The 15,883-nt window shown below is 34.8% G+C and overlaps 1 protein-coding gene across 8 annotated transcripts in view; it reads left to right on the forward strand.

Annotated features, from left to right (window-relative positions):
• The window catches only part of SCAF8 (SR-related CTD associated factor 8), a 134,992-nt gene that overhangs the window by 35,166 nt on the left and 83,943 nt on the right, over positions 1-15,883 (forward strand). For all 8 annotated transcript variants that reach the window (XM_059083719.2, XM_059083726.2, XM_059083727.2 and 5 more), the window contains 7 exons: positions 542-586; positions 4,450-4,611; positions 7,054-7,207; positions 8,263-8,393; positions 10,320-10,496; positions 12,096-12,175; positions 13,891-14,008. In XM_059083719.2, coding sequence (XP_058939702.1) covers positions 542-586; positions 4,450-4,611; positions 7,054-7,207; positions 8,263-8,393; positions 10,320-10,496; positions 12,096-12,175; positions 13,891-14,008 — 867 coding nt within the window. The remainder of the gene's footprint in view (positions 1-541; positions 587-4,449; positions 4,612-7,053; positions 7,208-8,262; positions 8,394-10,319; positions 10,497-12,095; positions 12,176-13,890; positions 14,009-15,883) is intronic.

A 15,883-nucleotide genomic window follows, 5' to 3' on the forward strand; every position in this document is an offset into this window, starting at 1 on the left:
TCATTTTGGCTGATCCATTAGAACATTAAACATCTCTGTGTTTTGTTAAATATACTTGCAGTTCCATTTTCTAGGAGAAGCAGAAGAAGATAATGAAGTTGAAAACATCTCCCTTGCACACATTTCTTAATGCTCTTTATTTTCAGTTACTTGATTTTTCTAGTACTAACCTAATTTAGCCAATAAAACGATACTAAAGGAGATCTTTACTTTTTTTCCAGGAAGGAAGAATGTACAGTCTACCAGTGTCTTGCCACCAGTATTTTGCTGTCAACCTAACTATTTGTGAAAGTTTGCTTTCTTAAAGACTGTACTAGAATTCTTTTGTATCTGTGTTAACGTAACACACTTTGGATATACTGATCATCTACCTACTTGAAGAATCCCTTTACTAATCATAGCTAGTTTAATCATGATTTTAATCAAAATTCATGATTAAAATTCATTGCTTTGATAGACCTTTGAAGCTATGTTAAACCGTATGTTTAGCAGAAAAGTTCTAATCAAACATTTAAAACGACATTTCTTTTTTTTCTTTTAGTTCTATAAACATGTGGTACAGAGTGTTGAGAAATTCATTCAGAAAGTAAGTATATAATTTTCTATATATATGCTAAATGTTCTATAACTATAGATTAATGGCCTGCACTCTTCTCTTTTAAATCAAATACCCAAGTTTAAATTGTTTTGATGGACTGTTCAAAAGTGATTCCATTTGTTTTAATATCTGATTAAGAAATAAAATGTAAGTGCTTTTTGGATAATTCTAATAAAAAAGCTTTCAGATAGATGTTTTGGTTAATTTGCATTGCCGTAGTGAGCATCTGTCCCTTGAAGAAAATGTTTCAATATGATTGCTTTTTAAATTGATTAATTAATTAATTTTTTGGCTGCGTTGGGTCTTTGTTGCTGTGCGCGGGCTTTCTCTAGTTGTGGCAAGCGGGGGCTACTCTTCGTTGGTGCACAGGCTTCTCGTTGCGGTGGCTTCTCTTGTTGCAGAGCATGGGCTCTAGGCACGCGGGCTCAGTAGTTGTGGCTTGTGGGCTGTAGAGCGCAGGCTCTGTAGTTGTGGCACACGGGCTTAGTTGCTGCACGGCATATGGGATCTTCCCGGGCCAGGGCTTGAACCCGTGTCCCCTGCATTGGCAGGCGGATTCTTAACCCCTGTGCCACCAGGGAAGCCGCCCAATATGATTGATTTTTAATCAAATTATAGATTCATTATTTTTTATAGCCTCTAAAGAAATTCTCCCTTGTTATTTGAAGCTGAATGCTTAGAGAGCAGTCTTCCTTTTAGATAAGATGTAGTAAAAATACCAGCCACTTTCCTTCTGCTGATTCATTTTGTCTCATCCATTAGGGCATTATACATCCTATATCTTATTATATAGACCTGAAGTTCCATTTTCCAGGGTAAGCAGAGGGAGATGAAGTTGAAAACAGCTGTTTAGCCTACACTTCGTAATTTTTTTGTAACCAGGGCCCGAGGTGACCAGATTATATTTCTTTGCCCCTTCTTTGTGATCAGTGCCCTGTTTGTGGCACATTTTTTTGGCAGGAGTACATAACTTTTATAACTTGTAAAATTGTACTGTAGGAAATCTGTAATTGCATTTAGGTTTTGTATTCTGCCCGTTGTTCATGCCTAGATGTAAGCAAAACCAGACAGAGGATCAGAGGTAAACGGCATTAAGGACTTGGCAAGGTTGCAGTGTGTTTCTTGAACAAAAATAGTTGACTGGAGCATGAATCAAAGTGATAGTATTGTGTCACTAAACTAGCTAGATATCTTGAATAAATCAGTTAGCCTTTATGTGATTCAGCTTTTTTTCTCTCAAAGCTTAAAGTATTGGTAAAACATATTTTGAGGTGAACAACTCGTGAATTGAAGCTTAAGGCATGGGATAAAATAACACATATGCTATGTTTTAGGTAAATCCAACTAAAAAATACAAATGTTAGTGATGGGAAAATTTCATTGTTCTAAAGCTTTTAAAAATCTTTTTAAAAAGGTTCAGTGTCTAAACAGTGCTTCTTAAACTATTTTTGTGCACAGGAATTACCTAGAGATCTTGTTGAAATGCAAGTTCTGTTTCCCTAAGTGTGGGTTAGTTAGGCTCTGATAAAACCTCGGCAAGTTAGGCTCTGGTTAAAAAGTTTCTCCTGAGAGAAGACCTTGTTAGGAATTGAATGCTCTGGCTGTCTCAGAATGGGTCCTTTTCCTCTCCTCCTGTTGGAAGCATGCACTGTTCACTGTGTGAATTCGTTTGGTATAAGGTATAACTGTTTCCTGAGACAGCCCTCTTTTCTTACATGCTACTGTTAGCATCATTTAGTGCTTTGTAAGTACAGCCACAATTGTTATTCAAAGTGTAAAAAATACCTCATGACATTGGAGTCTTAGGAATTCTTGTGATTTCAGTACTGCTAGAACTTGAAAAAGAGATTGAAAACATTTCAGATTTTTTGGTCTTAATTCTCCTCTCAAGTTTCTAGTTGGTGACTTAGCCAAGTTTACCAAATATTATAATTTTAAAACTTCTACAACATTTAAATCATACATAATTTTTTTTTGCCATTTTATGTGGCAGACACATAAAAATGCCTAGTCTGTTAGTGAAGGAAATTCTGTACCATAACATGTTAATATAGTGTTTCTAAAGTGTGGAAGAAGAATTATCTTTATAGCTTAATACTAAAACTGCTAACATTTTTGCAGCTTTGGAATCTTCACAGTAGGTGAGGAAGCCCCATTTATTGTGTTATATATTCATGATTCTTATGTATTGTGAGTTTATAATCGAGTTTTTATTATAAATCAAAGTAAAAGGTGTATTTGTTTAAACAGAACTCACTGCATTAATCGCTTTTATTACTTACCATTCAGTATTAATTTTAACAACTCTTACCAGCAACTTATAAATTTTATTTAGCCTTAGTCTCAAGATAATCATTTCTATAATGTAATAGATTATATATCAGATTATTTTATCTGTGTTTTCGGCATTGGGAAATAGATGATTTTTAACAGAGATGTCTTACTTTTCATTAAATTAAAAAATTTTTCTTTTCTTTACTGTATGTATTATTTGCCTGGCTAGGTAAATATTTCTTTGAATGTATGGTAGTCAAAGGAAAATAGCCTTGGCCAGATATATGAACTGAGGGACAGATATGCTAGATTTGGGGGGAGCATGAGGGAAAAAACTATTTCAGACTTTTAAAACAATAACTTACAACAGAGCAGACAGTTTTGAACCTTTTTGGTAGGTTAAACCTAAAACTTTAATGTCCAATCACCAGCAATACTGCCCTTTTATTAAATGTTTCAAGTACTAAACAGCCAGAACCTTGCAGTAGATACTTGTGAATTGGTGCTAAAGGTCTCTTCATTTTCTTAATGATGACCTTAAAGAGGAGGTTCTTAAAAGGGATTTGAAGGAACAAATGAATCATCTAGACAGTCTTTTTGCAGAATGAAATCACTCATTGTCTTGACTGAAAATCCTGTTTAGAAACATGTATGTGTGTGTTGGAGGTGCATCGAGGATCCTTTACCCACTGGTCCTTGGGTTTCCAGGAAGGTTTTCAAGAATGCAATTTTGATTTAGTCCATATACGATTTCTATGAAATTACTTTGGGTGAAGTACTTACCTAATTACACCCAGAGTTTGAACCTGCTTTTTGCGGCCATAATTTCATTTTAGTCAGTATATGTTTGGGAGGCAGGTGTTCTAATGCTTCTGGACATGGACGAAATCGAAGCAGCGAGCTTGATAGTGAAAGGGTTCTTCCTTGCGCTCAGGCAAGTAGGAGACTTTCATATTCTTCAGATTGGGTAATGGAGGAGGTTGAGGAACATTGCTCAGTGGAGTCGCTAAAACGTGTTTTCATAGGATAGATTCCTAGAGTCATGATGCTAGTGTCTTGTCTTTTGTGTAGGTGTGGTGTTTGAGAAAAGTTTTGAAACTTTGGGTTCATTGTGTTTGGAATGTTACAGTTTGTCATTTGATTTGTTCCTTCATTAGTACAGAAATCCTTTCCCTATATGTTTCAGACGAAGTCTAAGGCATGTTGGCAATGCTTTTACCAGTGCTTTTCTTTCCTGAATTTGCTACTTCCTTTTATTTGGCTTTTCAAAATCATGAAACAATTTTTTTTTATTATGACAGTACCTTACCTTTTGTTTTTTATTCTTCAAGTCAGTTACTCAGCGCTATTTCAGAACTTAGGTGATTGGCAGTTGAACTGAATATGTAGAGTAGCCAAAGTAGATTCTTTCAAATGCCATTCCAGAGACAGATGGTGTGGAATAGTCAACCTCGAATGTTCATCACCTCAGCGTGAGCAGTGTTTTTGTGTTTGTACAGGATTTATGGTGACATCTGCATATCAAGAATTTTAACCTTCTCATTTGCTTCCCTTCCCACTCTTCTTTTTTTCTTCAGTGTAAACCAGAATACAAGGTACCTGGACTTTATGTTATTGACTCTATTGTACGACAATCTCGACATCAGTTTGGTCAAGAAAAGGATGTGTTCGCACCCAGATTTAGTAATAACATCATTAGCACTTTCCAGAATTTATATCGTTGCCCTGGAGACGACAAGGTATGCTGCCTTTTTTTTTTTTTTAAAGTCACTACAGTAACTACCTTTTTGCCTTAATGAGACTCTTTACATTACCTTAATTTTATCATTTTATGTTATTGTTTACTCTTTGTTATTCCGAATTTGAATATTTAGTTATCGCACTCTCCATGTTCCTTTTTGTTATTAGACTTTTCTTAAACAGAGTGGAAAGATATAGTTGATTTTGCTACTTTTTAATTTATTGAAGCAGTTGATGTTAAAGAAACTGGCTCTAATAAGCATTTGGAATTATCCTAAAAGCTGATTTATTTACACACACAACCAATTCAGAATTTTGATTATTTGACATGAGCTGATATTTACCTATTTAGTGTCTGTGAAAAATGGATTTACCAAATAATTAATAGAAAATGACTGCATATCAAAATTCCTTTGTCATGGTAAAGTTTTCTTAGTGCTAGAAACCACACTACTGGGTCTGCTCTATGTGAATGAATAAATATTCTATCCGACATAAAACAAAAGCTTTGGAACCTGAGGGAGAATAAAAAGGCACTGTTTATCCTCATAGGTGCTCAAAGATAGTAGAAGGTTACATATCTTGGATGCTGATTTGGAAATTTAGTGTCCTTTTTCTGACAGAGTTGATTGCAATATTGATTTTGTAGGAAAAGGAACGAACAGGTGAAGACTAACTGTTACTCTGAGGAAGAGCCACAAAACTTGAAAGCTCACCACAAATCTTTTACCTTCCCTCAAGTACAAGATTAGGTAGTTTTTATTTTCAATAACTATTGTACAGTTTTGAAACAAAAAAGTCTTGTTATAATAGATATGGAGATAAATTTATCATTGTATCATTCTTTGTAAACTGTTCTTGGATATGCTTCTTGAAGCAGATTTTTTTCTTTTAATTAACTTTGGTACGTTGATAATTCTGTGCAGGCAGAAAGAATGCTTCTAGTTTTTAAGTAACCCATCACAGTTGAGACTTAAAATAGATGCCTTAGAATCCCACCTAAAATAACTCATTTGAAATTTATATAAACATTTTTTGAAGTAGCTTATAAACACTTTAATTTAGGAATTTCACTAGTTTGGACTTGGATTTCTATCAATTACAATGAACAAGTCAGTCTTGAATTTGTAGATTTCATAATAATAATGTTTCTCATTTATAATAAAGGTTAGTATATAGGGATTTTTAAAAATAACCATAGTAGGAAAGCTTACATTGCTACTGTAATCTCAATGCATAAACTCCATAAAGGAGAGACATTATTTGTTTGTGTGTAGGTAGATACATAGAATGATACTTACCAGATGGGGGGGACTACTTTTAGTGCTTGATGAGTATTTTGGGAACTGGAAGATTTTTTTATGTAAAGCAAAAAAATATAAAGCACTTTGTTAGTGCCCACATCTTAGGAAAAATAGTTAAATCAGAAGATCTGAAGCATTCTTTGTGTAACTTTCTTATGCTTCATTTGAAATACAGAAATTTGCATGTTAATTTAGCTTGGACATAGTTTGAAAATATGTCGATATAATATTATGAGTGATTTAAAGGTGAACCAGATAGTCTTTAAAATTCCTTATTTTACTATTACAAAATAGACTATTTAACAAAAGGCTCTTCTTAATACTTAATTTCAGCCTCTGTCATTTAAATTATTCTACTGGAGTTAAGTAGCATTACAATAGTCAGTAACTAATACTGCTGTTTACAGAACTTCTATATGCTGAACAGTGTTGGCAGAAAGTAAATTTGGTTAAATTCTTATGTGAGGAAATACCCTTTCTTGTTCTTAGATAGTTTTAAAATGAAAATTTTTATTTTTATTTTTGTGGTACGCGGGCCTCTCACTGTTGTGGCCTCTCCCGTTGCGGAGCACAGGTTCTGGACGCGCAGGCTCAGCGGCCATGGCTCACGGGCCCAGCCGCTCAGCGGCGCGTAGGACCTTCCCGGACCGGGGCACGAACCCGCGTCCCCTGCATCGGCAGGCGGGCTCTCAACCACTGCGCCACCAGGGAAGCCCAAAAAAATTTTTTTTAAGTCACATAAGACAGATTTTCTCTTGAAGTTACTTTTTTAAAAGATAAAATTAAAATCAACAGTAAATATAACGTTAGTGCTAAGTGTCAGAATCCTTAACACAGTTCTCCAGCTAACTGTAACCATCTCATTAGTGTTCATGTAGAAGGTGAAACCTAGTTACCATTCCTTCCTTCTTTCTGCTAAATATTGCTTTCATTAACTTGTATATTCATCAGAATGAATATTTTTGCAAGCGAGTTAAAGTTAATAAATGCAAAATTATAGAAACATCACTTCAGGGCTGGAAAGTATCATAGCAGTATTTTAATCCATCCTTCCTATCTACTGTCCAAGTAGCCTCTATGATATGACTGCTTTTGAAAGCAAAAAAAACAAAATATCATTTTTCTTTTTTCCTCTAGAGTAAAATAGTGAGAGTATTAAACTTATGGCAGAAGAATAATGTATTTAAAAGTGAGATTATTCAACCTCTTTTGGATATGGCAGCGGGGATTCCTCCTCCAGTTGTCACACCTGTTTTGGCCAGTACTACTGCTGCTATGAGCAATACCCCAGGTATGTTGCTTTGATAGATTTTCTGAGTATTCTACTCATGCTTTTCAGGTGATTATTCATATATGAAATAACAATTTGATTGTGCAGGAGAATTTGTCTAGCATTAGGTAAATGAAAGGAAATGCAATTTAAGTGAAAAATAAAATCAGAAGTTATGTTTGTGTGTAATTCTTTTCTAAAAATTAAAAAGCTTCGTTTTTAAGATCCCTAGAAACATAATCAGCTTTGGAAATTGGTGTGTCAGTTAAGTTTTTCCTGATTTAAACTGTAATCTTTTAAACTTGCGTATATATCGTCTTGATATTCACAGTGAACTAAGACTACTAATATAAAGAGAACCCTGACAAATTTATTTAATGGAGAGAAGAATGTTTAGTAATAATCTCAAAATCATGTGTTGTTTTATTTTTAAGGTATTTAAATGACATTTGAAATTTTTTATCATAGTCCAAGAATTACATTTGTTAGCATTTTGGTATATATTTAGTTTTTGATGTGTTGTGTATACATATACACACACATATTTTGGAACAAAAATAGTTTTATGTTATGCACACTATGATTTTTTTCATGAAAGATTGCATTTTGAATATTTCCTTATGTCATTGAATTTTCTTCTGTAGTAAGATTTTTAATGACTTGCAGGTATTATAGGCTCCTTTATTAAGTTATTTTTTATTTTTGGCCATGCTGTGGGGCATGTGGGATCTTAGTTCCCTGACCAGGGGTTGAACCTGTACCCCCTGCATTAGGAGAGTGGAGTCTTAACTACTGCACCACCAGGGAAATCCCTGTAGGTTCCTTTAAAGTAGTAGCTTAGTTAATTGAGAACAAGTATGGATAGCTCTTTGAGGTTGGTTTTTTTTTTAATTGTTGTTGTTTTAACATACCTAATTCTGTAATGGTTTTTCAAAATGGAGACAGTAAAATTACATTTATATAAATCTGTACATATTTTATAAAAGTGAAAGAACAAATAAATCTCTCTACTTTTCCAAGTCTTATTTATGTACTTACATATTTATTGGGGTTGGGTTTGATGTCTTTTCTAAAAGGAACTCCTGTGACACCTGTTACTCCAGCCAATGTGGTCCAAGGTTTACCTGATCCGTGGATGTCTCAGATAACAAATACAGATACACTTGCAGCTGTAGCTCAGATCTTACAAAGTCCTCAAGGCCAACAGGTGAGCAGCTTTTTTATTATGTCAATGATTTAGAAGTCATTATTTTCCTAACACATTGTTTCATTATGTACCACCTAAAGAGTATATGTTTTATTTTTAAAAAATGACCACACTACATATAGTACTGTGTAACTTGCTTTTTTTTCATTTAGTAATGCATCATGAACACTTTAAAGGTTATTTTACAAATAATTTGTTCTACACCAAAATAATTGATTCAGTGCACAGTTTGTGCCAGATGTTATTAAGTGCTATTGTTATTCCAGTAACAAGGCAGGGAAGTCTTCTGCCTTGGAGAAGTTACCTCTCTACCTTAGGGGAGACAAACAATAAAGAAGTATAAAACATTATTTAGGTAGTGATATATGACTTAAAACAGGGTAGGTCTTTACAGTGACTAAGTTTGGGGGAAGGGGTCGGAATTAGGGTAGCCAGGAGAAAGGATCTTTGACAAAGTGGCATTTGAATTGAGACTTTAAATGGAACAACTAGTCATGGCAAGACATGAGGATAGTCTAGCGTCTGCTGGTTCTTTTTTAACTTACCCTCTATAAACCAGATTAATTGTGATCTGAATAAGTGAAAAACGGTACAGTTGTGGACTCTTTAAAAAGACAATCTAAAAAAAAAAATATGGAACCATTTTAGTGATTTACAAATGTAAAAAAACAGTTCAATTATCGTCTTAGATTGGATCCAGTTTCTACATTTTTGGGACAGTTGGGAAACTGAATTGGATATTAGATTAAATTATAGAATTACTAACCTTTCGTGATAATGATATTTTGAAAGTAATTCGTAAAACAAATGTCATTTTAAAAGACATCTGTTGAAATAATACTTTTGGCGGGAGTGTGGGTTTTCTGGAAGAATAGTCTGGGTGACGGAAAGAATTACAGTGCTGTGGGGAAAATGGAGATGTCAGAAGGAACATTTAAAATGTGTAAAGGAGAAATGTGATATTGCCTTCCTTTTCTTCTTTCCTCCCTCTCTCCCTCCCTCTTACTCATCTGTCCTGTCTGTTTTGGAGCTTCCTCAGTGCAGTAGCTCAGCTATCATATATTTTTCCTGTCACATTAGTAGTTTGTAGTAAATGTTGATATGATAGGTAAAGACTCTAGTTTGTTTCTTAATGTTGCTATTTCAGATGAAATCATTTTACTTACTGTCATCGTGCATGTTTCTACCTTCTCCCACTGTAAACTGAACTTTACTTAGAGTGCATATGTCTTATTTAGCAATAGCTTTTCTATTTTTGTTTTTCTATTCTAAACTTGTAATTTTCAGATTTAACTTGGGTTAACATCTTGAGTAGGAAAGTATTAATTACTACTAGGTTATATGTAGGGTTTACTGAACTGAAATGACTTCAGCATCTTACTACTGTTTCTGTTTTTTAAGAGGGAGGGTGAGTGGGAGGCAGGGGTTGCTTTCAACTCTGTTGACACTGTTCACCTTTAATTTCCTTAGTTTCAGACTGCTCCAAGGGACAGATTTCTTATTTTCTTAGCTGCTTTCAGGAATGTGTTATCAGATGGTAAATCTGAATGATAGTAAAAAGCAGTTGTTGTAAGTGCTTGTCCTTTTACAGAGGTTGAGTTAATTGAAGAAGGGATGAAAAAGCTTAGTGAAAAAAAGTCTGCTTGTGATGAGTTTTTTAATCATTTGGTCATGGTGTGATCATTTTATTTTATTTAAACTTCCCTGACTATCCAGAAGCAAGACAAACTTATTAAGGACTGTGTTACATATGGCACACACAAAAAGTCTTTTTTTAAAAAAAATTGTTTTAAGTTAGTATATATTTTTTCTTGGTTTCTAGACTGTAGAATGGTAAATTTTATTGACCAAAAGTTTTAGTTGAGTATTCTTATTACAAACCCAACACCTGTTTATAGTAATTTTCTCCCCCCCTCTCCCCTTCAGCTTCAGCAGTTAATACAGACTTTACAGATACAGCAGCAGAAGCCTCAGCCTTCCATCTTGCAAGCTCTGGACGCCGGCCTTGTGGTCCAGCTGCAGGCTCTTACAGCACAGCTTACAGCAGCGGCTGCAGCAGCCAGCACCCTTAATCCCCTAGAACAGGGAGTGTCTTTTAACAAGGTAAAAACTAAGATAAGAGATCTGTTCTGTATGAAGAACTGAATTTTCTATACTATCATGTATATTCCAATTCTGTAAATTACATTTTACCATAGCACTATTTTATATTTTAACATCCATCGTACTCTATAAGATATAAATTTTAGAAAAAGTTCAAATTTCTGAAAGAAATTAAGGAATTTTATAATTCCACTCGAAACATTCAGAATATTTTCTTTTGCCTAATGATAACTGGTCAGTAAAATTGTGTATTCACTTTTTTTTTTTTTTAATAAATTTGTTTATTTTATTTTTGGCTGCGTCGGGTCTCGTTCCTGTGTGCGGGCTTTCTCTAGTTGCGGAGCACGGGCTTCTCACTGCAGTGGCTTCTCTTATTGTGGAGCACGGGCTCTAGGCCCACAGGCTTCGGTAGTTGTGGCTCGCGGGCTCTAGAGCGGCAGGCTCAGTAGTTGTGGCGCACGGGCTTAGTTGTTCCGTGGCATGTGGAATCTTCCTGGACCAGGGTTTGAACCCGTGTCCCCTGCATTGGCAGGTGGATTCTCAACCACTGCACCACCAGGGAAGCCCCCTGTATTCACTATTGAGGCAGATGATTATTTTTTATACTTCCTAATTTATTTTATGGATGTTACAAATATATTAATTATGGTGTCCGTCCTATAATTTTAATCTGCTAGAATTAAAATTGTGAAGTATGTGAAAATTCAAAGGAAAGCTTCTTTACAAGTTGTTACTATGCTGTGATAAATTGAAGTCTAACGAAAGAATAGTGTTTTTAAAGTTGAAAATCTTTTATGTTTAACTTGTGTGATATGCTTAATATTCTTGCTATTTATGGGAATATTATAATACTTTGGAAGTGTTATCTGTATTATTTTTATTTCTGCTGTTATTTTCATAGAAATATAAGTATTGATTTACTAGATTATTACTTAGACTTTTTTCACCTGCAGCTTCCAAAAAGTCTTTAAATTGATCATTTAGAAGACAGTGGAGCATTCTGAGAGAACTGTGCCTAGTAACAGATCTGTTGATTATAGTTCTAGATTTTTTTTTTTTTTTTCCGGTACGCCGGCCTCTCACTGTGTGGCCTCTCCCATTGCGGAGCACAGGCTCTGGACGCGCAGGCTCAGCGGCCACGGCTCACAGGCCCAGCCGCTCTGCAGCACGTGGGATCTTCCCGGACCGGGGCGCGAACCCGCGTCCCCTGCATCGGCAGGCGGACTCTCAACCACTGCGCCACCAGGGAAGCCCTAGACTTTTTTTTAATCAAGCTATGTTACTATTGACAAGCCACTTAATTATTTTAATCCTAATCCTCTCTTTTATAAAGTTAAGAGTATCGGTATTTATCCTGCGTGTCATGATTGTTTTGCTTCATAAGACAATGTCTGTCAAAATGCTCTGAAGAAAAGTAAAGATCCGCTCAAATAAAATGTTTTATTAGAGTATAACAATAAAATGATATGAAACATTTACATTTTAAATGATAGAGATAAATTAATGGGATGTCATTGGCCTTCAGAATAGCATTTGCAACTTTTATTTGTGCAAAGCACTTTTAAATTTGTCTCTCTCTTCTTTTTTCCCCCCACTTAGAAGTTGATGGATAGGTTTGATTTTGGGGAAGATTCTGAGCATAGTGAAGAACCCAAAAAGGAAATTCCAGCTTCTCAACTGTAAGAATCGTTTGTTTTTCTTTATAAACCATACATTTTTTCTGTTATCTTTATAAACATTGTTTGGGACATTACCATTGAGCTACTAAGTGTACTTGGAGTGAGTTGAGTTATTATTTCAGGCCCTTGAGCTCTCACATTACAGAAAGATGGTGGAATTGCTGCTTGTTTCTTCCCTGTGTTATTTTGACTCTTCCTAAGAACTTTGCAAATAATTGGGATATATCAAAATTCTTTACTGGAAAATTGATGTGTTGATAAATCTAGTTGTGTTATTTTCTGTTGTCTATATTCGGCTTTAAGTTATTTAACTCAGTTGTAAGAATATTTAGAATAATAGGAAAGACATTTGCTTCTAGTGCCAATGGGCACTAGTAGGAAGTATACTAAATTTGGGGAGTAGATCAGACTAATCCACAGTAAGGAGTAGGGTTGTAGGGGTTTTGTTTGTTAAAGAAATGGATTGTTCGGTGAGGGTTCATGAGAGGACCAGTGGGAAGGAGGATGTTGGAAAGCAGGGGTGGAAGGTGGGAGGGTTGGAAAGGGGTGATGAGCGGGGAAGGCCTCTAGGTACCTTATTTCAGCGGTTATTTAGTTTTCTGTATTGTGATAATATATTAAAAATATACTTAAATAATATATAAAATTGCAGTTACATGCTTATGATAGAGATTCTACTTGAAAAAATTAAAAACTAATGTTTTAGCTATGAATTCTAAAGTTATAAGAAGCATTTGAGATCATGTAGGTTAGTGTCCTGAGCAATGTAGTAATCTCCTTTAACCATCTGTATAGGTTATTTATCCATTGTTTTAATGCCTTCTATGACAAGAAGGTAATTGTTAATACTGTATGATCTTTTGTTACTGAATCTTATTTGATTTGCTTTCTATACACTGATCCATTTTGCTTTCTGAAGCAAGGAAACAAATTTGCTCCATTTTCTTTTGAGACATAGCCATTCCAGTATTTGAAGATAGGTATCATTCTTCCCCTTAGGTTTATTTGCTCCAGATGAAGTACACTTTTTTCCAACTGTTTCAAGACTTCTCACCATCCTGATTGCCCCTTTTGGGATGCCCTCTTTTTTGTTCATGTCTTGCCTTGTGGCACCCAGAATTCCAGGTGTATTCCAGGTGTGAATTTCCCAGAGTATAGTTAAATTATTAATTCCTCTTATCTAAACACTGTTTCTGTTAACATACCTAATAATGTGAATGCTTTTCTAAAGAAAGCAGATTAGTTTTATGAAATGTATAATCAATTATGATGGTAGATTTCACATATACTGATTGATAGAACATTTTTCCCACTGTCTCATAATTTAAAGAAGGAGTTAGAGTGACAATGCTTAAGTACTTTTAACTCTTTTTATAAGTGTCTTATAGAGATTTTCTTAAAATGCTGTAATGGGAAAAGTACTAATTTTTATGTACTTTAATACTGTGAGGCAGTAATATCAGATCTTCATCAGAGTATCTCTAACATGTGATCCATCTATTGAAACTATTGAAGAGTATATTTCTATTTTAACATATTAATGTTCTGAGGTATTCTATTTTCTGTGTTAATATTTCAAAAGTAAACATACAGTAGAGTATAATAGAGTATGTTCCATTTAATTGCGTTTTGGGGTGTTCTTTTTGAATATTCAGTTATTATCATATTATCTTTATTGGATTTTAATATACATTTCCACTTGTTTTTCCTTTTAGTTCTCATGTTTCAGAATCTGTGAACAATTCCATCTTTCATCAGATAGCAGAACAGCTACAGCAGCAAAATCTTGAACATCTCAGACAGCAACTCCTGGAACAGCAACAGCCTCAAAAGGTTTATAACCCCATCTTGTGGTCTTTAGAATTACTGCTATGTACGGACGGTCATTTGGTGATTTTTTTTTTCTTCAGCTGTTTATTACTAGGGAGATCAGTCTTTTCAGGACCTTTACAGTTTTTGTTTGCTTTTTTGTTTCATTTTGGTTTTTGGTAATCAAAATGTTTTCTGGCAACTTATGTATCCATTGAGAACATTAATTTCAGTATACTGGAATTAGAGAACAGAAGACAGAGATGGTGTTTCAGTATTACAGCTGAAAACTTTCCTCTCAATTCCCTGTCAAGCCAAGATAGTGATGATCTTGCTGTTGTTGGTGGTGATGATGACAAAATAGATTGCTGTCTTTAATGAGACTGTTAGTATGTGGCAAGAGCTTTATTAGGCATGATTACGGTTAATGCTTATGCGATAGGTATTTTGAATCTCATTTACATTGTAGGAAATTGAAGCTTAGTGGAATCGAAACATCCACTGTTAAAGTACACAGTATCATATATCATCAGTCTTAAGACCCACCATTATTTTATGTATAGTTAAGAATTTTTAGGTACTTGTATATATAACATCTCTTGGAGTTTTAAGAATCTTCTGAATTTCAGGGTGATAAAATGTAAAGAAAAATCATACCTTAGAATTGATAAAATATGTCAAATTGTTGTGAAGCTAGGGTTAAATCCATTACAAAGCCTCTGTTTTCTCTATATGAGAAATACTTATGGATGTTAAACTGTTTGGATATGAGTTTCTGGGAATTCCCCCCAGTCACACTTCTTCCTGATCAAACCTTTTTGACTCTAACGAATTTAGTACAATACCACAAATATTTTTAAAGTATGAGCATTCTTAGTTAATACATACAGAGATGAACAGAGAAGTGTCTGGCCTCAAGTAAGCTCTTCTCTAATGGAGTGCATATATCTATATGAACAGAAGGCAGAATCCTGGTTTCTGTAATAGAGGTATATGTGAAGGACTATGGGAATATGGAAGAGGGAGGATTACTTTAGAAGGAATAGTCCCTGAACTTGTCCTTCTAATGCAAAGAGTAAATGTAAAATGGATTTTGATGATATTTGTATGTTGGAACTTGTACCTGGAATTATGAGAATGGAATTCCGTACCTTGTTTTGTAGAAATAATTCTGATAGGAGTAGTTGGGTAGGTGCATTATTTTATGTCAAGAAAATAAAATATATCTGCCTGAGAATTCAGAAACTTGAAGACAAAGCACAATGAAGAACACCTGGGGACTCCCCTGGCAGTCTAGTGGTTAAGACGCCACACTCCCAGTGCAGGGGATCTGGTTCAGTCCTGGTCAGGGAACTAAGATCCCACATGCCACACAGTGTGGCCCCCCCACAAAAACCAAACCTGGGTGTTATTTAAAGAAAAACATAAGTTGTGACTCAAGGAAGAGAAACAGGTTGTCAGAGCTGTTACAGAGGCAAGAGGTAGGAGTAATGGAAGAGTTTATCTAAACAGATTTGTTCAGCTCTAGATGTGACACTTTTGAGTTGCCTTAGTTCCAATTTCATTTCAGATGTTTTAGCAGAAGCAGTAGAATGAAAGTTTAGCAGAGACAGTAAAGGTGTAATACTCTTGATCTTGAGCTTGAGCTTGTAATTAACACCAAGTTACTGAAGTGAAAGTTCCTAAAAACTTGAGAGTAATTTTGTTTTAAGAATCTCACCAACCAAAAACAGAAAAAAGAACTCTGGTCTTAGTTGATTACTCTATACCATCCCCCAAATTTTACAAGATATGGTAATAAGATCTCTTTGAAAGGAGTAGATGTTTTTAAAGCTTCCTTATTCAAAAATAAGCAGTGAAGAAAGGGGAGTAGTGAAGAAAAAGCAACTTTTCTAATGT

Source organism: Kogia breviceps, chromosome 13 (assembly GCF_026419965.1).
Source record: "Kogia breviceps isolate mKogBre1 chromosome 13, mKogBre1 haplotype 1, whole genome shotgun sequence".
Lineage (NCBI taxonomy): Eukaryota > Metazoa > Chordata > Mammalia > Artiodactyla > Physeteridae > Kogia > Kogia breviceps.